Source organism: Cavia porcellus, unplaced genomic scaffold, assembly GCF_034190915.1.
Source record: "Cavia porcellus strain 051 isolate PalLab524CR breed Dunkin Hartley unplaced genomic scaffold, mCavPor4.1 scaffold_33, whole genome shotgun sequence".
Taxonomy (NCBI): Eukaryota; Metazoa; Chordata; class Mammalia; order Rodentia; family Caviidae; genus Cavia; species Cavia porcellus.
Window position 1 is genome coordinate 646,267 of NW_026947516.1, and position 26,362 is coordinate 672,628.

Genomic DNA, 26,362 nt, shown 5'->3' on the forward strand with positions numbered 1-26,362 from the left:
AATTACCTTTTTCTCACTTCTCTGACAACATTAAAACTCTCAACAAAACCCTTGAAGTCATTTTTTAGTAGTCTAAAACATATTTAATTATTTTATGTCTTTTTATCACATAAAAATGTTGTATTTTAAAAAATTGTAACCTTTTAACTGGCTCAAATATAGTATGACCTGGTTTTTACTTGGTAAAGTTGATATGATTTTTAAAAACCTTAAATATACATATATATGTGCACATATGTTTACATTTTAACCAGAAAGAAAAATACTCTTTTTTAAAAGGCATGCCAAGGTTGCAAGTAATCAATTGAGGACTAAAACATTAAACAAGGTGCCACAACATTACAGACACAAACAAAGGTTGCTTCGTGCAGAGTTTGGTGAGCTAAAGGAAATAATTTTCTATTATGAACCTTGAGTTTAATAAACCATATGGATTCTGCAACAGAAATGGGCAAAAAGCCCCTAAGGTAGTAACAAATTTAAACAGGCAGACAATTCTAAAGTAGAAAAACACTGAACATAAATATCTAAATCCCTTTCTCCATTTTGGGCTCGTAGAAGGGGTTCCTAGGAGAGAATGTTCTGTTAGATTTGGGGTAACCAAAAGGAGAACAATTAGAACAAATGGACACACAAACAGACATACAAGACAAGAGAAGCTGCAGCAAAATGGCCTTTGCTCAAAAAATGGTCAAATTTTTGGGATCTGGAGGAATTAACAAATTAACCAACGGAGTGGTTCCCCACCTGGGGCAGAGTCAGAAATGCATGAAGTTCGGCCTAAAACCTATCCCAAAAAACCAATTGACTCTGTCCGCAGGAGGTCCCTGCTTCCCAAATTGAGGGCGTCCCCTCCCCAAGAGTACAAACTGACCGCGGCCCAAACAAACCCGCCAGAGTACTTACTTTTAAATGTTCAGAAATGAGTCTGGGGTCTTGCTTCCATCCCAGACTGAGCCCCCAAACGTGATAGCTCAGACCCTGGAATAAAACCCAAGGAAGCAAGAAATTAAAATTTGGGAAGCAAAGGCTTTATTTTATGCCGGCCTGGCATAACAGTCTCCAGGAGCCAATTTGGTTGGTTTTTTTAAAATTTTATTTAAGGAGAAAAAGAAAAAAAGCAGAGAAAGGGTACAAGTTATACAGATTTACAGAAAAAAACAAACAGTAGGAAATCACTAGTTAATGGATTACATATTGTCATCTTAGAAATAATTGTTCAAGTTACAAAATTAAAGCTTGTAAAGTGGACATTCCAACAGTGAGACTGCAAACAGTTCTGTTCAATCATCCAACAAAACTCAGTAATATAATTATCTGTCTTATACACTTAAATATACATGCAGTTATATCATTTAGAGCACTTTCTTTTCCTCTCTTTTGTACAATGACAATTACACATTTTGGGTTTTGTTGCTCCCACAGTTCTTATTACTTTTTTGGAAGAGAGTAGAACCAAATGTGACCTAACAGAACAGAGTCAATCAAATCAAAAGAGTGGACATAATAGATAATGTAAAAGCATAATACAAGGTGATCAACAATGGTTACCATAATGCCTCCCGCTATCTCTAATAGAATTGCCTATATCATCAGTTATAATAAAATTGAACAAAACAGTAAAGGACAAAATCGACAAAACCAAAACATTGGAGACATTATAGGTCTTCAAAAGTAGATAATAGTCAACCAGAATGGGCGTCATAATGAATCCCACTATCTTCACAGCTGTTGCCTAAACTTTCGAACCTGGTACTATCAAGCAAAACAGAATAGAAGGACATCAGTCAAAACAAGATGGTGAGCGCAATACAGGGCTCTAAATCAAGATAATGGAAAGTCAAAGTGGGTTACTATAATATATCCTGCTATTTTTTATTTATTTTTCCCTTAATTAAAAGGATAAAAATAAAATTAAAAAGTAAATAATAAAGTGGAGACTGAGATAAAAGAGGGCATAACAGCAAAACAGCACAGATCAAAACATAACCATTTAAGCAAAATAATGTTTCACCACAAGATAATCCCAACATAAAAGTAGTTACCATATTGTCTCTTTCCTTGAAATCTTTGAATATAACTTCGTATACTGTAGCATCAAATATATCAAAACAATGTAAAGCCATTTAAGAGAATGACAGTATTACAGGGTATTTAGAATCAACTAACAGAAAATGAACAATGGTTTCTGTATAATCTCCTTGTCTATAAAAGTTTTTGCTTATACTATCATATATAATAAAATCCAATAATATACCACCTGTTTAGACCAATGGATACAGAAGAACCAAAGCTTGATGAGACTTCAAAACAAGATGATACTAAATCAGTATTACCTATTAAGACGTCATTTTCTCCAAAATAGCTGTTCCTATCATCCAATCTTCTCTGCCTCATTTCTGTTGAGCTGTTTTTCTGTCATTAGTTGTCAGTTTGTCTTCTTCATTTCACTTTCTGCTCCATTCATTGTGGCCTCTCTACCGCTATTTCTGGACTCTTCGTATTTTTCTTTTTTAGAATATCCTGCAGTATTCTCTGTAGAGTTGAATTGGTGGTTGCATATTCCCCTAGTTTCTCTTTATCCTGGAAGCACCTTGTTTTTTCATCAATTTCCAGGGACAGTTGTGCAGGATATCTCAATCTTGGCTGGAGATTATTATCTTTCAAAGCTTGAATTATTTCCCCCCATGCTCTTCGTGATTTGATGGTTTGTGCTGAGAAGTCTGCTGTAATTCTGATGGGTGTTCCCTTGTAAGTGATCTGTTTCTTGTCTCTGATGGCTTTTAATATTCTGTTCTTGTATTGGATTTCTGGAATTTTAATTATTATATGCCTGGGTGTAGCTCTGTTTGGGTTGTAAGTGGCTGGGGTCCTGTATGCTTCTAAAACTGAGTATCTTTACCTTTTGCTAAATTAGGAAAATTCTCTCCAGGAGCCAATTTGGAGACTGCATGCCTCACAGCTAAAGGCAGTGACTTATAAAGCAAAAAACCACAAGAATGCTGTTGCTATTGACACAATTAGATTGCAGCTGGCAGCTGGACCTTAGAACTCTCTGTAATGTCCTGAGGTTAATCATTTTTTAAAGAACAGCACATTTTATTACAGATAGCCGGATGAGGGGTAGGGGAGGGGGTTTCAGGAAACTGATACCTAAGGTTTTCACAGCTTTCTCAGGAAATTGAAACTTAACCTAGATAGATAGGAAGGAGAAAAGGGAGGAGGAGGCAGTAAGATGCATACAGAACAGAAAATGAGGCGCAGTGGTTAAAACTAGTTTTACAACAGAAAGTGAATGTATTGCCAGGCATAAAGAAAGAATGTTTGCTATAATGGACCGCAGCCTTGGTCACGTCCTGGTGAAAATCATAGATATATAAGGGTCTCAGACTGCAGCTTTTCATCCCAGCAGATTCCTCTTTACATATTGGATTCCTCCACATGTCATCACTAATGAGGTGGGGTCATACACAATGTAGGAATCCAATGCAGCCAAACTGATAAATTTGGAATTTAATTAGTTGAGCTCAGTGACCACTTGAGTGGACCCATTTCAGAGTCTCACTGAGTGGCCCTGCACTGCAAAATTAGGCGACCCTAATGGCGAAGGTTCCCGCATGAGCTGCAGCAGTCACCCGGCTTGCCGGAAGGATACAAGGACCAAGACCCAGTATGGTGGGTGGGCGGTGAGAAGGCCGAAGGGTACCTCAGGAGAGTGAGAGGTTGGAGACTGCAAAGAAGCACTCACAGTGGGATTAGAGCCGCTGGGAGAATTAGGGGTCCCGGGAGAGGGAGGGGAAGAGGATCGCACAGCAGGAGATAACTGCGAGGATCCATTTTGGGGACAGGGAGGAGGGGACGGATAAAAGACCGGGGGTACCTCTTCCAGTGGATCATGAGGGCAGGAGGGGAGAGTTTGTGGTGCAGCAGAGTCAGCTGAAAATATCTGAGCAGGCCTACATGATTTAGTGAGAAAGGGGCACGTACTCAGAGTGAGGAAAGCCTGTATATAGGGAATTTCTGTTTACTCATCACCAGTTTGACAAAAATCATATAAATTTTTGAGAATACAGGGGTCAGATGTCCCCTGTTTGGGCCATGGGCTGCCGTTAAGTGGGTAGGTCGGCCAAGCCTCCTGGCAGTAAAAGATTGTTTAGTTTTTATGGTTCTTTTAATTTTAAGAGTACTCAGATTGGGGCTGGGGATTTAGCTCAGCGGCATAAGCGCCTGCCTTGCAAGTAGGCAGTCCTGAGTTTGATTCCTGGTACTGAGAGAATCGACTCCCCGTTTGTGATGTAACCCCCCTCCCGAGCTATAGAACAGAGCTGTAAGGAATGTCTCACTCCCTAATTCTTCCTTGAGATATCGGAGCAGGACAGGAAGGAATACATTTGCTAGTCATTAACCACAAGATGTTCTGTCCTCTGTAAAGGAAAAGATAAGTAAAGAAATGTGCTGTTCAAACGAGACCGAGTTATACCTGGCACTCTGAGATCAGACCAGGACCCTCAGTCTCCATGGTTACTCAGCCCCAGACCCCTCGAATCAGCATCTGCCAAGTCCTGCGCTGTTCAAAATTAACCAATGCAATTTGCTTCTGTAAACCTGCTTGCTTCCCGCTTGTGCCCTTAAAAACCCTACACAGATTCCCCTTGGGGCCCTCCACACTCGTTTGCCTGGAGGACCCCATGCACATGAAAATAAACTTTTTTCCCTCACCAAGAGTTGAGTCCTTGGGGGCTCTTTCCCTGCGGCGTTGGCCCTAACAGTACCGATAAAAAGGAAAAAACAAAAAACAAACAAACAAAAAAGAATACTCAGATTGGAAATCAAGCATTGCAAAGGTATCTTTTGGGAAGTAGAGAAAATGTTTCCCATGGCTAAATCTCAGGCAAGAAATGGGCTGTAGTCCAAAGGTTGGGCCATCACCCATCCTTTGGGACAAATAGTTAGGGTTAGGGTTCCAAATCTCGTATTTCTCAGTCATCACTGAGAGATCCACGAGTGGATTTGTCATGGGTTTTAGTAACAGTTGTGCCCATGAGAGCTTAAAGCTCTGAAGGACATGAGAGCCTTTCAGTGTGAACCTAGAGGGGTACAGAAACACTCTGCCTTGGGCTGTCTAAGGACATGACAGCCACACAAGAACTCACGGAAAGGGGGAGAAAACCTGCCTGGGGCCTAGCCCAGTGCCAAGAATTCTCCAGAGTTTGCTCACCTGTGATAAGTTGGGCCAGTGTTGTTTGGGAGTGGTTGGTGACAAATTAAGCAGTTTCCATGAGTTGAAAAGTGAAGAATCAATCCAGTATGTAATCTGTTTCGTGAATCAGCATGGGACTCAAACTGGGGGGCCCCAGGAGTCAATTGCCTGCCGATCGAGTCAGGGCACAAAATGATAAGATTATACTGCATCCAAAAGATGAGAAGTATAAAACAAAAGAGGCCTTTATTCTGAGAACGTGGAGAGAGAAAACAAAAAACCCTCTGACCACTGGAGTCTGGCTTTCTCTCTGGTGGACACGTGGAGTGGGGGTATATAAGTAGCCTAAGTTTGGGGTGGAACCTAAGGGGCATTAGTGATGCACAGGTAGCCTATTGGCACTCATGTGGTGCCAGGGGTAAATTCCTAGGGGTGTGGAAGATGGAGCTTCTTGGTTCTGCCTGAGGCTTTATTGGCTACCGTGTCCTGTCTGGGCCAAAACTCTTTCAAACATATTTCTATTTCTTGATGTCCCTCACTCTCCTTTTCCAGCAGACTGTACTTTTCATAGTAGGGTTTTCACTGCTTTGTTTAGGGTAATACTAAGCATTCAGTTTTCTTCACTTTATTATGAATAGTATTGTTTTGCTAATTGGTAGTTTCATAAATTAGGTGTATAATAATTCTACTGATATTTTTGTTTTGATTTTGTATCATACTACTGAATGTAGTTATTCATTTTGTGAGTCTTTGGTTTTTTTAGATCTTCTCTGTAGAGAAACACATAATTCCTAAATAATGATAATTTGACTGTTTCCTCTTCTATCCATGTAGTGGTTGATTGATTGTGTCAACTTGAGACATTTAGAAGCTTAGCTAAATGGTTTTAGCGACTCTACAGCCAAGGGTGTAGAAGAAGAAGACCCGCCCCCCTAGGGTGGCTGATCACCTGGAGGTACAAAAGGGCAGGAGGAAGGAGGAACCCGTTCCGCTCTTGGGAGAAGCTCCAGCCTTCACCTTTGGCTTGGTCTCCTGGCTTCCAGCGTAGACTGTTCAGTCTTTCATCACAGAGCCTTTGGCCTTCTGTCGCAGACCCATCAGCCTGCTGGTGTGGACTTGCAAGAGACACTAGGGTGAGCTCCAGACCTTGGATTGTAACCCCCTCTGCACGCTTCCTCATCGGACTCTGTGCCTGACATCGCAAGCCAACCTTGTTATTTCTTTTACATCTTTTCTCTCTACTAAAACCCTGACTAATACCATCCATCACCCTCCTTTTTCATCTCTTCCAAAGTGGTTCTGGCTAAAATCTTAAGAAGTATATTAAACAGGGTTCTCAGAGGGCACCTCCATTGTCTTCTTACTTTTTGAGGGAATGCTTTCAGTGGCTTCCACTTAATGTGATATTGACAGTAAGTGTCTCATAAATGACTTTTACTAGACATAATGAAGGTCATTCTATACCTATTTTTCAAAACATTTTGCTTCATGACTGAATATTCAATTTTTTAATACAGAATTTTTGTCTACTGACATAAATTTGTCATGTTTTAATTCGTTAGTCATAATTTTTTCAGAGGAGGAAGAGTCTATTGAAAGGCAGCCACGTCCTTATTGCTCCTGACTTAAACCCTCGGCCTCATCTTCCTTTGATATAAGTTACCTCTTCCCTGTTTTCTCCTCCCTTATTGCATGGGCTAAACTGTTGAGGAGTATATTTAAAACATTTCATAGTGAACATTCTTGTCTTAAGTTTTAATAAATGCTTACTGTTATTTCACACTTCATGTAAAGCCACTATTATTTTGCATAGGTAAATTTTACCAGATTGACATAAGGTCTTTATTTACATTTCCTCAAAAATTTTTATCTTGAGTGAATATTGGATTTTGTGAAAGGCTTTTTCTACATCTATTAAGATGATTGTGTGTTTTCGTTTGTCACAAAATTATGCATTTCTGCTTTGCTATTTATACTTCCCTTCCATGTATGAGCTCTGTGTTTGGGTGTCCTTGTTTTTCTAGGACCTTGATGTGTGTGATTAGTTTATTTACATGGACCCACTGGTTTTCTGATGTGGACATTTATAACCATAAGCTTCTCATGCAGCCTGTGTGTCCATCCCATGAGACTGCAGATTTGGGGGGGGGGTCTTTTTCCTTTTTATCAGTACCGGGGATTGAACTCATGACTGCCTCCTTGCAAGGCAGGCACTTATGCCGCTGAGCTAAATCCCCAGCGAGACTGCAGATTTGTTGACTTCAAGATCTCTAAGATGCATAAAATTAATCATATGCCACAATTTGAATTTCATGCCAGTGACATGGAAAGCACATATGTCAACATGTGCTCATCAGCATGGGAGAAACGATCACTATGAGCTTTGTGACTTTGGTGAAGACCAGTGTTGTGTGCATTCACATTTTCTCTTAATGACTGCAGGAAATGCTGGGAAGAGAAGAAACAATGATGAAATGCAGTAGATAATCCTATTAGTAGTGAGTAAATCATAGCACAAAACTGAAGGAATAAACTAAGCACAGACTCTTATTGTTACTAAAACACAGGTCTTTTAAAAACTTTTTAGACAAGGTCTTACAATAGTCAGTTGGGCCTTGAACTCACCGTGTAGTGAGTTAGTCTAGAAGTCACTGCATTTCTCCCGCCTCCGCCTCCCACGTGCCACAATGCCTGGCAGATACAGGGTTTACCTAATGCTAATGCACTGAGCTTCAGCGGGAGCTTTTCATACTTTATTTTTGCTCAGATTCCACTGCGTTGCACTGGCTGTCCTCCTAACCCCAGTTTGGTTTTAATCATGGAACTCATTTGTGCTTGAGTAGCAGGATTACAGACATAAATTGCTGGTACTACTACTATTTTCTTGATTGTAAGCTGGGAGAAAATAAATATGCTCAGGATAAAATGACCTCTATTTGTATTTTTGCTTTGGCTGCACTAGAAGGGTGAGTTAGGTAATACTGTGATGCAAAGAATTAGGAATGAGCCACAGTAAAACTACTCACACATGCAAGTGTTTAAATGCAGTGGTATATTCTGCAGACAGTAGAGTCATGTCACACATGAGACATTCAATATTTCATTAAAAGACATAAAATTCTTCCCTGGAGTGATGCTGAGTGCCTATAATGCCCACACTTGGGATGCTGAAGATTGCCACATACTCAAGGCCAACCTGGGCTACAAGGTGAGACTCTATAAACATAATTAAGTGAAGGCGAGGTATAATTTTCCTAAAATTAGCTACTGTATTTGTCATTTGTGCTTTGACCTATCATTACTGGACTGCAACCCCATTGTGAACTGAGCAGCCACTGAACTGCAGGAGAACACAAAGCAGGGTATTTTACAAAGCCCTGCAGTACAAGGAAAACAAGTCACAATACCAGATGGTGTCACCCTGACAGCTTGCACAAGTCTTACGCAGTGGAAGTAACATCATTTCCTTCAGTCATCAGACAGTGGTGTCACTGACTGCAAATACTATGTAATTATCTTTAAATTGGATAAAACAACACAAATGAATCACAAAATTACTCAATTTCTCTTTTAATAACTGATTTGAGCTTCCCAGGTTAAAAATTATTTCCAAACTACAAGTGATATTTGTGGCATCAGAAAAAGAGCGAAGCATCTGGTTAATTATAAAAAACAGAAACCATCCTATCAAAGCAAACATCAGTATGGTCAAAATTCCTGAGATGTTTTTGCAGACAAATCATATCATCATTAAGGAATGTGGAGAGGCTCTCATTATAATACATTGTGCCTTCATCGAGAAAATACATGGTCCTGCTGGTCTCTGGCAGTGGGGGACTCATAAAAATAGAGATTCTTTGGATGGTATATTGAATAATTAATTCAAAAATAAATCACACCAATATGAGCCTAAAAAGTAAAATTGAATGACAAAAGCAACTCATTTTGTAGACACATGATATCTATATATACACTGCCTATGATTTGTAATCATGTACTTACATTTAAAAACATTGCTGATTTACACATTGTTTGAAACAGATGAACTCTTAAAAACATGTACAGAAGTTATTAGTATTAAAGTTATAATCTATGATATCCATTGAAAGATACTAAAACAGTGCCCGGTGTGCAGCAAAGTTTAAATACAAACTAGGAGGACAATGACAACAGTTGAGGCAAATTCAGCTTTAGTCATGTTACAGCACAGTTACTAAGAGCAAAAGGAAACAAAAAGCCCCACAAAATAAGCAACATATTGGCATGTACAGAAACAGAAGTCACTTAACCTGTAGCTCTAACAGCACAAAATGAAGACAACTATCACCTACTTGAAGAAAAAAAAATACTAATCTCCTGTGCTGCTGCTTATAAAGAGAATTATGTGAATACAACATAGACGTTTAAACATACACTTTTAAAATAACTTCAAGTTATTTAATCCAGAAATGTACTTTAGGACTGAGTTTACAGTGTTTATACTTTAGAATATCTCCTCCTTATGTGTATTTTCCAGAGAAATAACTGGTATCTTTTATATAATTTATTTTCAGGTTTAAACTACGTAGAAAGTGATCAAAGGATTAGGAGAATTATAGCTGAACCATTGTACGTCCAGCAGTAGACACAACACTCACTGTAGACGCAATGCAACCCTGACGGGTATACGTCAGTTACCTGAACGTTTGGTGACACTGCTGCAGCTACTCGCCCCATAGATTAAACCAAAACAAGTACAGTGTTCCCACATAATGGGCATCCTATGAACTTCTCTGCCACGCCACGCCAGGTTTAAAAAACATCTTGTAGTAATGAAGATTCCTCACATTCTGTATTTCTACTAACTCTCCTAAATATGTAGGTTTTGACGTTACTGGTATTGATGAATTCTCATGTTGCTCACCCAGGGTTTCCCTTTAGTGGAAGTTCTTTCATGTATTTCAAGGCTATTGGAATGGAAGAACATAAGTAATGTCTTTTCAATTCTTTCATATTTTCTCTGTTGATAAAAAAAATTCCTACATAGCTCACACTTGTTCTGAGCCTTTTCACTATGAAATTTTTCATGTACTTAGTGATACAAGTTGGACTAAACAGGCTTTACTGTTTACAGGAAAAGGTTCTACCCCATCCAATGCATGTCAGTATAAATCACTTTCTATGCTCAGATTTTATTCTCCCTTTTGAATGTCTGTTTCTTACTGAAGAGAAGCCTTTTGCTTGTTTACAGTCTTTCTCCCAAGAGGAATTTTTCAGGTATTTGAAAAATCCCTCTGTGTACTGACTGCATTCTCACATTGCTTACATACACAGCATTTGACGTGTGTCTGTCCTGTCTTGGAAAAACATTGCGTGCTGAAAGCTTTTCCACAATGTCTACACATGCTGGGTTTCTCCAGTTTGAGTCCCTTTATGTATTTTCCTATGATGTTTTATACTAAAAACTTCCCCAGTTTATGACATAGGGATTTTCCCCAGTGTGAGTTCTGTTATGTACTAGACTATGACTGTATGTACTAGGCTTTCTGTATAGCTTACACACATAGGATTTCTCTGCAGTGAGTCTTCATGTACTGGGCAGTAATGTATTTTGCTAGCTTTCCCACATTGTTTACATTCTTAGGGTTTCTCCCCAGTGTGAATCCATTAATGTAGTTTAGAATACCTTCTTGGCCTAAAGTTTTCCCACATTGCTAGCGAAGTTTTTACCCAGCATAATTTTGTTCATGCATTTCCCAATAAGCAATGGCTGAAAGATTTTCCACACTGCTTACATTAACCCGCTTTCACTATAGTGAGTCTTCTTATGTTTCTGCCAATTATCTTTTCGGCTGAAAGCTTTCCCGCAGTGCACACACACATAGGGTTTTTCTGCAGAATGAGTCCCTTCATGATTTTTCCATCTATCTTTTCTGCTGAAAGCTTTTCCACATTGCTTACATACATAGGGTCTCTCACGAGAGTGAGTCTGTTTATGTATTCGCCAACTATCTAGTGTGTTGAAAGCTTTCCCACATTGCTTACATACAAAGGGTTTCTCGTCAGAGTGAGTCCTTTCATGTGCTCTAAGACAACTGGAAGCACTGAAAGCTTTTCCACATTGCTTACATTCATAGGGTTTTTCACCAGTGTGAATCCTTTCATGTGTATTACAATCCTTCTTTGTATTGAAAGCTTTCCCACATTGCTTACATTCATAAGGTTTCTCACCAGTGTGAATCCTTTCATGTACTTTACAATCCTTATTTGTGCTAAAAGCTTTCCCACACTGCTTACATACATAGGGTTTCTCCCCAGTGTGAGTCCTTTCATGTATACGAATATAACTGTACGTGACAAAAGCTTTCCCACATTGCTTACATACATAGGGTTTCTCTGCAGTGTGAAATTTTTCATGTACTTTACAATAATATTTTGTGCTAAAAGCTTTCCCGCATTGCTTACATATGTAAGGTTTCTCCCCACTGTGATACCTTTCATGTTTTTCACAATAAGCACGTGTGCTGAAACCTTTTCCACACTGCTTACATGTATAGGCTTTCTCTGCACTGTGACTCTTTTCATGAACTTGACAATAACTTTTTGTGCTAAAGGCTTTCCCACACTCCTTACATATATAGGGTTTCTCAGCAGTGTGACTTCTTTTATGTATTTCACATTCAGCACGTATACTGAAAGCTTTCCCACAGTACTTACATACATAGAGTTTTTTCACAGCGTGACCCCTTTCATGGTTTTGCCAACTATCTTTTCTGTTGAAAGCTTTCCCACATTGCTTACATATATAGGTATTCTCTGCAGTGTGACTCTTTTCATGGTTTTGCCAACTATCTTTTCTGCTGAAAGCTTTCCCACATTGCTTACATATGTAGGGTTTCTCCCCAGTGTGAGTCCTTTCGTGTACTCGAATAAGACTGTATGTGATAAAAGCCTTCCCACATTGCTTACATACATAGGGTTTCTCCCCAGTATGATATCTTTCATGTATTTCACAGTAAGTACGTGAGCTGAAAGCCTTCCCACATTGCTTACATACATAGGGTTTGTTTGCAGTGTGAGTCCTTTCATGTACTTGACAATAATTTTTTCTGCTAAAACCTTTCCCACATTGCTTACAGATATACGGTTTCTCTGTAGTGTGAGTTCTTTCATGTACTCTAATATGACTGTATGTGCTGAAAGCTTTTCCACATTGCTTACAAACATGGGGTTTCTCCCCAGTGTGAGTCCTTTCATGTATTTGCAAACCATCTTTTCTGCTAAAAGCCTTCCCACATTGCTTACATATAAAGGGTTTTTCTGCAGTGTGAATCCTTTCATGGTTCTGACAACTGTCTTTTCTGCCAAAAGCTTTCCCACATTGCTTGCAGGCATAGGGTTTCTCCCCAGTGTGAATCCTTTCATGTACACGAATATGACTGCGTGTGATGAAAGCTTTTCCACATTGCTTACACACGTAGAGTTTTTCTGCAGTGTGAATCCTTTCATGTACTTGACAATAACTTTTTGTGCTAAAGGCTTTCCCACATTGTTTGCATACATACGGTCTCTCTCCATTGTGGCCTCTTTCATGTAATTCACAATAAGCACGTGTGGTGAAAGCTTTTCCACAATGCTTGCAAGTATAGAGTTTCTTTACACTGTGAGTATTTTCATGTTTTTGCCAACTATCTTTCCTACTTAAAGACTTCCTAAATTGTTTACACACATACGGTTTATCCCCACTGTGAGTTCTTTCAAGATTACCCAATGAATTTTTAGTGTAGGATTTTCCATCATGTTTATGTGCATGGGTTTTTCCTCCAGAATGGTTTTTTTGATGTGTCTGAGTATCGTGGAGAGAACTGAAATGTTTTTCATGTGGTCCACATATATGCATATTCGCTTCTCTGTGACTTCTTTCCCCAGTTTGACTACTGGTGGATAAAATGGATGATCTGTCACCAGGTTTCTCTTTAACGGTACTTTCATTAGTGCAATCAGAGAAGGACTTTGCACATGGCATATACTCATGGAGATTTTCCTCAGGACTTGACTTTGCATATCTCTGAAAGGACCGGAGTTTTGTGCAAGTTTTCCCATGTTTGTTACAGGTAGATAGCTTCTCTTGAAATCTGAACTGTTCGTATGGTTTGAGAGCTGTGTCAGCCACAGTGGGCTCAGCTCCTGATGAATGACCAGCCTGGGGCCTTCTACAGGAAAAGGAAATGCTTTCGCCTGGTTGTATTCCAGCTACTGTCATGTGCACAGTTGCATCTGGAGTCCGAGAAAGCATTTCTTGAAGTTGGTACCATAATTTACATGGACAGGTTTGTTGTTCCTCTTCCTTTCTGAAAAGAGAAGGGTAACAAAACAACTGATCACGTTTAGTGTCCTTTAGTAATGATTCACCACGAGGAGACTTGCTTGGATGCCTGTGAGAATATTTAATCATCCACTTACTGCACACTCTGCTTGATGGCTTGGAGACAGCCTTTACCCAAAGAAAGGATTTTTTTTTGGGGGGGGAGGTTTAATCAATCTGGTCAAAACATACAGTATACACTTTCATTTGGAGGAATCAGAATCACCCCCTCCACAATGTCTGTCTCTCTCTTTCCCATCATCTGTTTACTCCTTAATTCAAGAGCTGGGATTCCCATGCAAAATATAACTTGTCACAATGAAATTTCTGTCTGATTTAATCTAATATTATGGGCACTAGATCTCTGCATACTCTGCAAAATGACATCACTTTATTCTTTTCTGGTTTTTGGTACCAAGGATTGAATTCATGGTCTTGCACTTCCCAGGCAGGCACTTGCGCTGCTGAGCAAAACCCCCAGCCTGATACTTTCTTTCTTGTTTTGGTACCAGTGATCACACTTAGGACTACACATTTGCCAGGCAGGCACTTATGCCGCTCAGCTAAATCTCTGGCCCTATCACTTTATTTTTTTGTAGGTGATACTAAGCCATCAAGTGTACACATTGCATGGTTTTTAGTGCTTGAAACTAAACCAGGATTTAGTACTCAGATCGATGTAAGGACTTTTTATTTTTCTTTTGAAACAGTCTCATCAATAATTATGTTGCCCAGGCTCCGTTTCAATGCATGATCTTTTGCCTCAACTTCCCAAAGAGCTAGAACCCCAAGCATGCCCCTCTATGCCTGGCTATCCCATATTTCCTTCATCACCTCGTCTGCCAATGGGCATGAAGGCTTTTTCACAGCTCAGCATTTTGAAGTGGTGCTGCTAAAAACAGGTACTTATGCATCAGTGTAATATGCTTACTTTACATTTATACACACAGTGAAAGTACAGCTGGATAAAACAAAATGCATACTTTCCTTTTATGGCGCAGTAAGATTTGCATAGACGTTGCAACACACTGACAGGCCCTTCCACAACATGGGAATGTGTCTTCCGATATTCTGGAATATGAATGGACTGTGTGCTTTGGGGGGCTGCTTGAAAATAACTACGATCAAAACAGTGGCCTTCACATGGATTTTCAAGACCTCCACAAATCACAAATTTTCAATATTAAATATGTATTATCACACGGAACTGCTTACAGTATCTTACATGATTTCTGACATCAAAGTGGACTTTTAAAATCACATGTCTGTATAATTAGTGCTCAGTGTGTACACAAAGTTTGTTTTAGATGTTCCTGTCCTCGGTGCCAGAGTGCTACTGCTTTTAAAATAGCTGTAACTTAGAGCATAGAACGTAATTCACTTGCTCTTTTTTGTTTTCTGAGACAGGATCTCACTATAACACCAGCTGGCTCTGAACTCACTGTGTAGCCCAGGTGACCTGGAAATTTTTTTTTTTTTTTTTTTTTTTTTTTTTGGTCTTTTTCTTTTTTATCGGTACCGGGGACTGAACTCACAACTGCCTGCTTGCAAGGCAGGCGCTTATGCTACTGAGCTAAATCCCCAGCCCCATGACTTGGAATTTGCAGTAATTTTCTTTCAACATACCTAAGTGTAGGGACTATAGGTGGGTGCTACCATGCCTGGGTGTTTCACTAAATTAGACCAAAGATCTTCCTTCTGACACAATATCTGCACCACTTATATTTCATATATTAGAATATTCAAATAATCAATTGTCAGAAAAGAGATGGTCAACATGCGTAAGTTATTGAAAAATTTGGTGAGATTTAAAAATCTTGAACATAGTCTTTCTCTTTTTTTGGCTTGAGTTTATTCATGTATCTTATGACACCCGCTTGGCTACCTTTAAGGTTAAAGCTTATTTATTTATTTTTGGTACTGGGGATGGAACTCACGATGACGTCACACTTGCCAGGCAGGCGCCTAGATGCTGAGTGAGCTAAATTCCAATCCCTGTTTGCTTGGGTTTAATACTTGGGTTTAATACTCGATACTGCAGGCACATTCTTCTCATGAGTACAAATTACCTGGGAATTTTTCTGCAATTTTTATTCTCATCTTCAATGCGCAGGTCATCTGAGTTTCTTCCTAAAAGGTAGACATAAAAATATAATGATGACTTATGAAAAACAGATTCCTGGTAAGATGTAACCAGGCCTGGAACATTTGTCACAGCGTTTCCATCTCCCCATGAAGGAAACTGAACTGGTGAGCACCACCCAGTGCTCTCTGAGTGCATAAATGAGAAAATGGTATTTGCTTACCTAGGGCTGCCAGGTTCTTAAAGGTTTCCCACATCACATCTCTGTAGAGCTTCTTCTGGGATGGATCCAGCAAAATCCACTCCTCCCTGGTGAAGATGAGAGCCACGTCCTCAAAGCTCACTGCCTCCTGCATCAACAGACATGGATTTCTAGGAACAAGAGTGAGATCTACAACATGAAACATCTCAGTTCTACTTATAGGAAGCTGACATAAGGTTGAGTTTTCCAAATGTTTACTTCACGTCGTGGTCACCAAACACTCATTCTCCATCATTTGCCCCTCACACGGGTAGCTATAGACTGCACAGGAATTCAGTGCCACAGCAGCAGTGGAATGGGAACAGAGGTTCTTCCGCTAGTGAAACCCAGGTTTACTTATATAAATTTACTAAAGCACGGATCATAGCTGGAGCCTACAGGTCTGAATCTAAGTGAGAAAGGGTGGGTGAGTATCTGCTGAATTGCTCTGAGGGATCAAAGAAAGGATCTTTTTTCTAAGCTTATTATTCATGGATTTGATTCCTTCTTTCTTTGAGTCTAGCTAGCCAGTATTCTGAAACATCAACTTGTATTAATTAGACAAGTTTTTGTAGAACTCTAGGCTAAATTTATGAATAATTTGAAAAGCTAATAAAAATCACAGGTTGTATTGGAGAATGCCTAAAACAGTGAAACTGGGGTAAGTATGGTTCAGTGACCTGAAAGGTAGTGTAAGAGAGGGAAATAGGGGGATGGAAATGCTTAAAATATACATGAAATGTACTGACTTTGGAGACCACTACGAAGTGGCTCTGAGCAGGATGTAAATTTACTAATTGGCTTTCTATGTTTATCTGTGAGTCTGTCCTAGGCCTCGGCCCCTGCCGGGTGGTGGGAGCTAATTCATAGTAAGTGAACCTTTGTGAATCACTGGTCCTGGCTGAGGCCTGTAGTGGCCTGTGAGGCCAGAGACACCTCAAAGGGCAGGATAAGGCCACAGCTGCAGACACTTGGCTCCAACACTAATTAATAGATAGAGGATGCAGCTGAAGGGATTTTATTCCTACCGTCGCACTCCTACCATAAATGTCCTCCTGGACATAAGGTGGTTCTCCTAAATTGGCATAATTTACCACCTGGAGAAGTCTTTGCAGTGACTCCCAAGGTTTTGCTCATTTCCCGCTTTCCTCAGGTTCCCTGCTCTTTTGTTTTGGATCTAATAAATATAGGTGGTCCAGAAAATCTTTGTCTTAGCCCTCAGAGTCCCGAGCTCAGCTAAAAGGTTTTGAGCCTCCTGGAGCCCTGAAATCACACCATTTGCCTCATTTTATTTAAGCCTTCACCATACACTCATTTGGGAGACAGGGGATCTAGGTCAGGACCCGATAATGATCACCACATTTTGCAAATTAAACAGACATTGATAATGAAAGGAAACCTGAATGAACAAATCTTTTCTGTACCACATACAGCCGCAAACATGCTAGCTTCTTTAAGGTACACAGCTTCAGCAGTCACCCTGAAGGGCTCTGCTTCATCGGCAGAGGGAATGATGAACAGACCACCGAGAAGGGAGAGCCTTCACGGCTCTCACGGAAACCCAGTATGTCTTAGTTACTTTACCTCACTGCTGAGACAACATACTCAACACCTAAACCTGAGGCAGCGGAGGATTTTGCCCACAGTTGGCAGGCTCCCTGCACACCCAGGCCTGCATCTTTTGAGACAGGGATTTCACATAGGAAGCTCGCTCACGACACAGCCTTGGGAACGGTGAGCCATCGATGCAGGACTGACATGATACACACAGCCTCCGAAACCACTCACAGTGACACCCCCCTCCCCACCAGGCTTTGCCCCCAACATCACACCCAGCTCTAAACCCACGGGAGGACTGATCCAGGATCACCCCATGAGCCATGCACCCCACCACCATCCCACCATATCCACATGATGTGATGGGAGAACATCTGGATTGAAAACATAGCAAAACCCCAGGACAAGCTACTCAATGTCACAGGGCCAGTTCACATAATGTAACACAGTGCATAGAAATGTCCCCAGTGAGTTCACTTTATGACCACGAAGAAGAGCTGAGTGTGGCCAAGGCTGAAGAACATGTGCTTAGCTTGTGTCACCATGTGACACAGAAGAGGAGGCAGATGACGTAGATAAACTTTGATAAGTTGGATAAGCAAGGAAAAGCCTTGACTGTCACATGGAGTATCATTTTAGAGATATGGAAGGGAGACTGTAAGTGCGGGGCTGTGTGTGGCGGGCGCTCATGGCAGGCAGCACCCACACTAGCAGATTCCCCAGCACCGTGAGCAGGGGCAGCTCAAGGAGCCTGGCAGGAGCTGCCACACGAAGGCTAAGGAGCCAAAGAGGACGCACGGAGGTCAGGTGACATCGTCCTGACCAAGTGTGGCTGTTTTGGCCACTGGGATCCAAACAATGGTGAAAACTTAAGCTGTGGCACAGCTCAAAGGACACCTTTGCTGTGTGCCACTGAACAACTTGCTGAACCTCACAGGCCTTTTCAGCATCTATTTGGAAAACACCTGTTAGCATTCACATGGTGAAGAACTGTATCCAGCTAGAATGCAGCAACTAGTTGGGGTTATTCACACTGACAACAGGAAGGGGCATGCAGCTGGACTCATGGTGGACAGGAGGACGAGTGGATTATACACACCACACCGTGCCTGTGTTCTGGCAAACCTGCTCTTGAATTGGGCTGCTTTATAAAATGCTTTCCCTGAGAGCCTTTCTTTTCTTAATGACTTAAGAGTATACTGACTTACATTTATTTTATATCAATATGATTGTTATTCACTTCAGACACTAACCTTTCTAATATATAGGAAACGTAGGGAACGGGAAAGGGCCCTACACATTTGCAAACACAGTTTCTAAAACATCTAAAGTGAGAGAATTTCAATTTCAATGTCAGCATTGCAAATTTTGCGCGAGTTTTGCTAGATAACAGGCACAAAATTAAAGTTGTATGGAACTGAATTATGAGAAAGCACAATGGCGCAGAGGTATATGTGAAAACATTTAGCTCAATACACAGGTAGACGATTCACGTTGGGAATTTTGGCACTTCAGAAATACAAAGGCTGGGGCTGGAGGTTTAGCTCAGCAGTATAAGCGCCTGCCTTGCAAGCAGGCAGTCGTGAGTTCGATCCCCAGTACCGATAAAAAGGAAAAACACACACACATAAAAAAAAAAAAGAAAGAAAGAAAGAAATACAAAGGCTTCCTTTTTCTTCTAATGCACTTACCGTTCAGCAGATACATTCAGAACGTTCACAAAATACAGATTAAACAGCCAACTCTTACCACCTTTGTATACCTCATGTATTTTTCCCTACATGTGAGGTGGAAAAAATCCCGAAGCTTAATCATGTAACGTGTGCTTGATCTATGAACTACTGTTCCATTCCACCCACGTGCTTTTGGTACAAAGCACATTATCAATGCATGCAGTATTTCAAGAGCAAATAGAGAAATTAATTTAGACATTTAGAATTAGGTAATAATTTTTGCCTAAAATGCTAAAGTTTGCCAAATATGTTTATTGCTCTTACACAGCATGAATACATGCTTAGCTTCTTCAAAAATATGCAACCAATATTCAAAGAAAGAGGATTAAATGCATTGAAAATGAGAAAACATACTGAATGGTTATAAGAAGAAAGGTAAAATAGCAAAACAGCATGAAAATGAAAAATAATTATGACTGCCCAGGATTTCTAAATGTTCATAAAAGCGTGCCCCTGGGTGCCCCTGGCAGGTCATGTCATCTGACCTTCTGCTCCTGTGAATACAGGTGCAATCACTGTGCCTAACAAAGACATAATGCACTCAGAGACCTAAACATACAACAGGATTAAGATTTATTGAATTTTATCCTATAGATAAATTCTTGCACATACAGAAATTTTCAAATCAGATACTAAAGAAGGAGGATGCTGGAAAATCAAAGAAACTATCAAACAACTGCAGGACCACAGTGAAGCCCCGCCACACATTCAGCTTACTGAAGGTTTCCAATGATTCCTGGAAACTATTAATATATTGCTTAAGACGAAATGTTGCTCCACATGCAATACCTGGCTGGGGATTCAGCTCAATGGTACAAGCACCTGCCCAGCAGAGAGGGTGCGAGTTCAATCTCCAGCACCGATACAAACAAACACACAAACAACCAAAAAAACTGAAAGGAAACAAACAACAAAATGCAAAATATATATGCCAATTCCACATGATCATGGTATATACTATAAGCAAACACTAATAAAGAGTGTCATAAAAGTAAGATACACTCAGCCAGGCACGGTCTCACATGTACATAATCCAAGAAAAAAAGTTCAGAAAATCCTACTGCACATGTTAACAGCTTACTCATATTAAACTCAAAACAGGTTAAGTATTTACAAGGAAAGGGGGATACAGAAACACTACTCCTATGCAGGCAGATTTTCAATATGCAACAAGGCATTACCCATTAAAACATAAGGTGACAACACAGAGTAGTTTTTCCAGTTGGCAGGTAGCTAACTGATAAAATGGGTGTCTAGGCTGTGTCAGGTTCGAGGGTCAGTGGACCCTAACACACGTGCATGTGTGTGTACACGCAGGACTACATCATGGAGGCTGAGTTTACATACGAAAGAGAAGTATGAATCTGCATGAGAAACTTACCATAAAATTCACCACAATAAACAAGGAAAAACCTCATCAGATTATTTGAAGCTTGTCAGAAGCATACTTTAAAAAACTCAATTTAAACTCACTGTTACTTAAAGGCTTCCACAGAAGAAAAATTCACTGAAACTTCTTACCTAGATGAAAGACCCGCGGCACAGGTCTAGCCCCGGGTTAGTGAAGGAAGGCGCTATTTAGGCGCTATGTTAAATCCAGAAATAGGATTGGTCACTGTCTCATTATTCAGTCACAGGAGAACTAAATTAACATGTGGTATTATTCAGCAATAAATGAAATTGGCAACATCAGCATTGAGGTAAAAGAGAGAATCTTACTATTTATAAATGATGCATGAATCAACATGCAATATTTTAGCAAAATAACAACAGAATCATGCTGGCAAACAGATCATCAACTGGAAAAAAATTAGTATTTCTCATGATCTTAACATTTACTGCAACTATGTCCATTTGATACAGCTAAGCTATTCACATCAAAAGCTAAATTCTGAAGAACTAGCTCTGAATCACCGAGACTCAAAACAATGCACAATAAACACAAAGAAACCTGCTGGTCTCTTTAAATGTAAATAATGCAAGTTAGGCATATCAATATACATCGAAATATTAAGAAGAACCCATTTAGATTAGAAAGTGCTGGCAAGATCTGACATGACATGATGTAATTCTCTGATGCTGTCAGAAAATGTAACACACAGCTGACTTCACACCGCACTACGTGGACTCAGGTCTACAGCAGCTGCAGACCTGCGGGCCTACGCGTCAATAATGCGCAGCATCGTTCAGAGATTCTGTTTACAGTTCTATGTCCTCCAATGTCTGTGCTATGGCAGACTTCGGTCTGTGACACAGAAAGGTCAGGACACTCTCCTTGGGCAAAGCTTTGGGTAACTGTACTGTCTTTCCAGGCTACAGGTAAAAATGCGCTCCTTGCATCCCAGGTTTAGGAGATCCTCATCCGCAACCACAATGAAGCTTGATTCAGCCAGTTTCTGTGCGCCTCCTTTCCTGTCTTTCTGCACGGCTTCACATGTTCAGTTTTTACGTTCAGCTACTAAGAACTATGACTACTGATTCCCCAGCCAAAGCTGTCCACTGTCTGGTGTTAAAAAGTATCACTGTATTCAAGACTTACCAGGGAATGGATTTAAACCGTAAATATTTTATAAGCTCATTTTATCTACTCACTCAGGGTCAAAGGCAAAAGACAGTGGGAGATATTTTCACACACTCAAGACCCAAAGAATCCAGCTGAGCCTGGATCCCACGGCAGTGTGCACCCCGAGGCCAGGTGGGACCCAGAGCCCACGACAGTGTGTCATGCAAGTCTGCATCAAGGGTCTGCACTGGGAAGGCCCACGGGTCAGCGGTGGAAGCGACACAGCCTGAGCAGTGGGATGAGAGCTCTGCCCTGCAGCCAGGAAACAAAAGTGTCCAGGGTGGCACCGAGAGCGGTGAACACACATGAAGACAACTGTCTCACACAGACTTATACTAAAGACAGATGATCAAAAGGATATGACAGTTTTGGGAACTGGGGATTTAGCTCAGCGGTATAAGCACCTGCCTTGAAAGCAGGCAGTCGTGAGTTTGATCCCCAATACCGATAAAAAGGAAAAAGATCAAAATTTAAAAAAAAAAAAAAAAAAAAAAAGGATATGACAGTTTTAAGATCCCAGTTGCGGAAACGGGAAAATTTCACTTAAAAAAACTGTACTGTACAACTAATCTAAAAGGTGCAGATATCGACCACCAGAAGAATTCCAGGATTTCTTTCTAACTGGCTGTAAAACATTCTCAAGTGGAAGCTATTACATCCTGGATATAAACAGCAGTGAACAGCTGATAGCATTTAACTTAAGCCTTGTGGACTCGGCAAGCAGAAGTGATTTAAAGACTCCCACCAGAGCAGGGCCCGATGATCACATCCCCGCCAGGGCTGAAGCAGGATGGCAGGGGAGGGACTCCGCATGTGAGACGCAGTGAGATCCCCATCGAGACTTCATCTTGACACTGCTGCTGCTGCCGCCGCCATGAAGTGTTTCTAACAGCGGACGCAGCTGAGAGTCAACGTCCCAGATTCAAGGCGAAAGACTCGTGCAGTGGCAGGCAGTGCTATCACCCTAATTACTCATTTCTTTTCCTTTGGTACTGGGATCAAGCTCATGTCCTGCACTTGCCAGGTAGGCGCGTATGCCGCTGAGCTAATCTCCAGCCCCTCCCCGAATTATTTAAACCCACAACAAACCCAGCCACAATCCTGTCAATTCCAATTTCGCCTCACGTATACTTAGGTAACAGATTCACAGAAGGTTTACTAATCTAACATTTCTAAAATCTCTTGTTTTGACATCTCTGATACTGGACTTGGTTTACTGTCATACTAAAATAGTGCAGCTTCAGACGTAACTCTTTTCTACTTTAAGTGCATTTGAAATTGCACACTCCGCCGTCTCCTCCCATCCCACGTCCTACCCCCTTCTGTACTCCACCCGGACCTAAACCTGTTTATACATAACGTTTAAATGCAGGCGGACCACACATGGTGCTTGAGCCCCACAGCCGTACTCCTTTATGAAGAGCTACTCAGTAAGCATTTCATCATGTAAACAGTCTCTACAAACTACTCAAGACCGTACGGATCACGTAACACCGGGTCTCTTCCATGCACGCACAAAGGATATGTGCACGAGGAAGGTACAGTTCAAACAGAGCGTCGCTGCTGGGAACGTGCAGCCCTTTAGAGAGCTGTCATTTGGAGGATTACTGCATTTCTTCTTCAAAAACCAGTAGTTTCTCCTCCCATGTCTCAGCGTTCTAACACACTAGGGGAGACTTCCTTTTCTTCTTACTGTTTTCAAAGTTGTGAATTTAACCGTGAAATTTAGCTTGAAGGCCACTTAACCACTGAGACTCATTACCAGCAATGGTAAATATTTTTTCAGATTTTCTCACATATTATTAACACCAAAAATGACTTACCACGTGAAAAAGTAGTAAGAGTACAGGCCTCTAGTGTCATCACAATGAAGACCAGGACCGAAGACACGACTTGTGGGTCTGAGACTCTACTGCAAACATGGATTAAACTTAGCAACAGGGGTGTCTCCCCCAATTTCCTGTTACCGGGACAAAATACCCCATACCCACAAAATAAAGCAGAAGACTTTATGGCTCACAATTTCTGTCCAGGATGAGCTGGGAATAAGGCAGACAGAGAATGACAAAAGCATGATGGAAGGAAGGTGCCAGGAAGCAGAGAGAAGAGGGAGAAGGAGGAGGCCAGGACACACTTTTCCCCGTCACACGCGAGTGGCCCACTTCCATCCAGGCCCAGATCCTCACAGCACACTCTGCTGAGCACATCAATGGATGAGTGCACTGCTGAGCGTGTGGCCCCACAATCAAAACACGTAAGAGACATCTGGGGGACATTTGAGATCCAAACCACCACACCAAGGCTATTGTGGGAGAAAAATCACAGGACACCCAGAATGTCACAGGTCCACACAGATGAGTCAGAAATCTTTCTGCCACCTGTGATGTCACTGTACATTTTGCAGAGAAGCGTGGCTGCAGGCCCTGATGACCTAAGTTACAACTCTGGCTATGTTGAAATCACCTTCCTGGGATAGCACAGACTAATGAGGTCCTGGACGCTGGCACATCCTCAGCCTGAGGGCCAGGAAGGACCAAGCTTGTAGCTTCAGCAGTGGCCATGTAGGAACAAAGACACCACAGCTGATAGAGACCCAAGTCCTGCCACAGCTGGTTCAGTTCAGGCATCAAAATTAACTCCTACAAAACGCCTAGCATCAACTGGAAATCAGAATCTGAGGACTCAGCGAGGGAAATGGCCGAAATACAAGCTTCTCTACAGTCCTTTTGGTAACAGCTTGGGGGGGAAGAAACGACAATCTTATCAGCATATTAAAAATACTCTAATACTCTCAATTGGCAACTGCTTCAAAATTCTGAAGAGTTTTGACCAGTAACACTGCTTGGTGATGTCACCGTGAAGCCGCAAAGAGCATCTGAAACACATCTGAGCCAAGGCTGGCGGGAGTTAGATGAAGTCTGAGAGATGAACTAGAAGGAAGAACCTGCTCCCCAGCAGCGTGATTATGGGGAGCTTTTCCACGCTCGTGTTAAACTGAACGAAATAACTTAATGTCAGCATCAGAGGAGAAAACAGCAAATTAAGAAGAAAGTCTCAAGGAAGCCACTAAAATATGAAAGAACAAGTAAAAACAATCCAGCAGCTACCAGGCAACACTGAGAAGACCAATCAGCGCGAATCAGAGGTAAAGAAAAGTTAGAAGAATTATCAGCATAGTTATAGAAATTATCCCAATTTTCCAAATATGGCGAAAGACCAAAATGCAAGCGAGGTTTCTAGAACACTGAACAAGTGTGATGAAAAATGTTCAGTAAGATAAAGCCTTTCCAAATAGCCAACAAAGAGTTTTCAAAGGCATCACAGAAAAACAATACATTTTATGTGAAGATAAACCCATCTGATGAATGTCATGCTCTACAAATGATTTTACACAGAGTTCAACAAATAAATCTATAGATGTTGCTTGAGTTTTCAAAGCAAAATATTGTGATCAACCCAAAGGAAGATGAAAAGAAAATGTAACGAAAATGCATACAATACAATCAGTTAATTAAACTACATTGTCAAGCTTGTATCCAGCTACTCAAAGCACATCCTTTGATCTGTATTTGGGGAAATTTACATACATGTACATAAATTCGTAATAAAATACTAAATATCTCACGAACATTATGGAATACAATGCATGGTATGGTATTCACTGGTAAGTCACCTGGAGTGTCCAGTTGCTGACAGAGCACTGACCCGTGACTGCTGCCCACCATCGTGAGCAGGTACTGTACTAGTGAGAGAAGCAAGTAACTTACAAAATTGTAAGATTTATGTGAATCAGAGTTCGGTTTTTTTTTTTTTTTTTTTTTTTTTTTTTTTTTTTTGTACTACAGGTTTAACTCACAACCTCACGCATGCTAGCCTGGAAGAAAGTTCATTTACTCAGTATTAAAACAGGGCTTTCCTGCACTGTGCAGGCTGAGCCTGAGGTTGCAAGGTTCCTGTCTCAGGCTGTCAAGCAGCGGGGATGAAAGCTGTGCACCACCAACCTCACTGATCTTTCCTCTTTCCAGCGACTAAATCTCAGTAAATCATAGTGACTAGAAAACCCCGAACTTCCCCTGACAAAAGTCACATGCGTGTTTTCTCAGCGGTGAAGGAGTGGGACACAACATCTTAAGCCTTCCCTAGGCTGCGCAACTGAGAAACTTCAGAGCTCAAAAATTAAAAAAGAACCGGGTGACAGGTAGCTCAGAGCCAAATTCCTGAGTTCATTCCTGCTCTCCCCACACCGCTGAGGCGCTGCTGGGCCACACCGGACGGCACCGTGGGCGGGCAGTGTCACGGTGGGGACCGACTCACGGGACACGGCGGTGACCCGGACCCCGCCGAGGGAACAGTGGCAAAAGCCCCAGAGCCCGGAGGACCTCGGGGTCCGGAGCTCGGCGGGAGGCTGCGGCTCCCAGAGCCGGTTCCGGCCGCCTCCTCTCAGACCTCAGCCCGACCCCATCCCTTCCCCGGCTTCCGTCCCGCACCATCACCATTGCGCGGCTTCCCGGTGTCCCCGAGTCCTTCCCACGTAGTCCGCAGCTGGAATAAGTCCCAGAAGGCGGGCTGGCGAACTGAGGGACTCGCAGCTCTGAGATCAGGCCGGGGAGCCATGACACCGGAAGTCCCACCCACCTCGGC

At 41.4% G+C, this 26,362-nt stretch overlaps 3 protein-coding genes across 9 annotated transcripts in view; 2 read left to right on the forward strand and 1 right to left on the reverse strand.

Moving 5' to 3' along the window:
• The window catches only part of LOC101787477 (oocyte zinc finger protein XlCOF6-like), a 502,509-nt gene that overhangs the window by 307,807 nt on the left and 168,340 nt on the right, over positions 1-26,362 (forward strand). The window lies entirely within an intron of this gene.
• The window catches only part of LOC106025945 (zinc finger protein 14-like), a 431,103-nt gene that overhangs the window by 215,458 nt on the left and 189,283 nt on the right, over positions 1-26,362 (forward strand). The gene's annotated exons all lie outside the window — the stretch shown is intronic.
• LOC134474565 (zinc finger protein 791-like) lies at positions 8,755-26,348 on the reverse strand. 5 transcript variants are annotated; one of them, XM_063242900.1, is made up of 4 exons: positions 26,215-26,348; positions 15,851-15,999; positions 15,614-15,674; positions 8,755-13,530 (listed from the first exon to the last, which is right to left on the reverse strand). In XM_063242900.1, the coding sequence occupies exons 2-4, from the start codon at positions 15,981-15,983 to the stop codon at positions 10,971-10,973; spliced, it is 2,754 nt and encodes a 917-aa protein (XP_063098970.1). In that variant the 5' UTR covers positions 15,984-15,999; positions 26,215-26,348; the 3' UTR covers positions 8,755-10,970. The 5 variants fall into 5 exon arrangements, with proteins under 5 accessions (XP_063098970.1, XP_063098969.1, XP_063098971.1 ...); XM_063242899.1 differs by having other exon boundaries at positions 26,209-26,346; XM_063242901.1 differs by having other exon boundaries at positions 15,851-15,977; positions 26,215-26,342.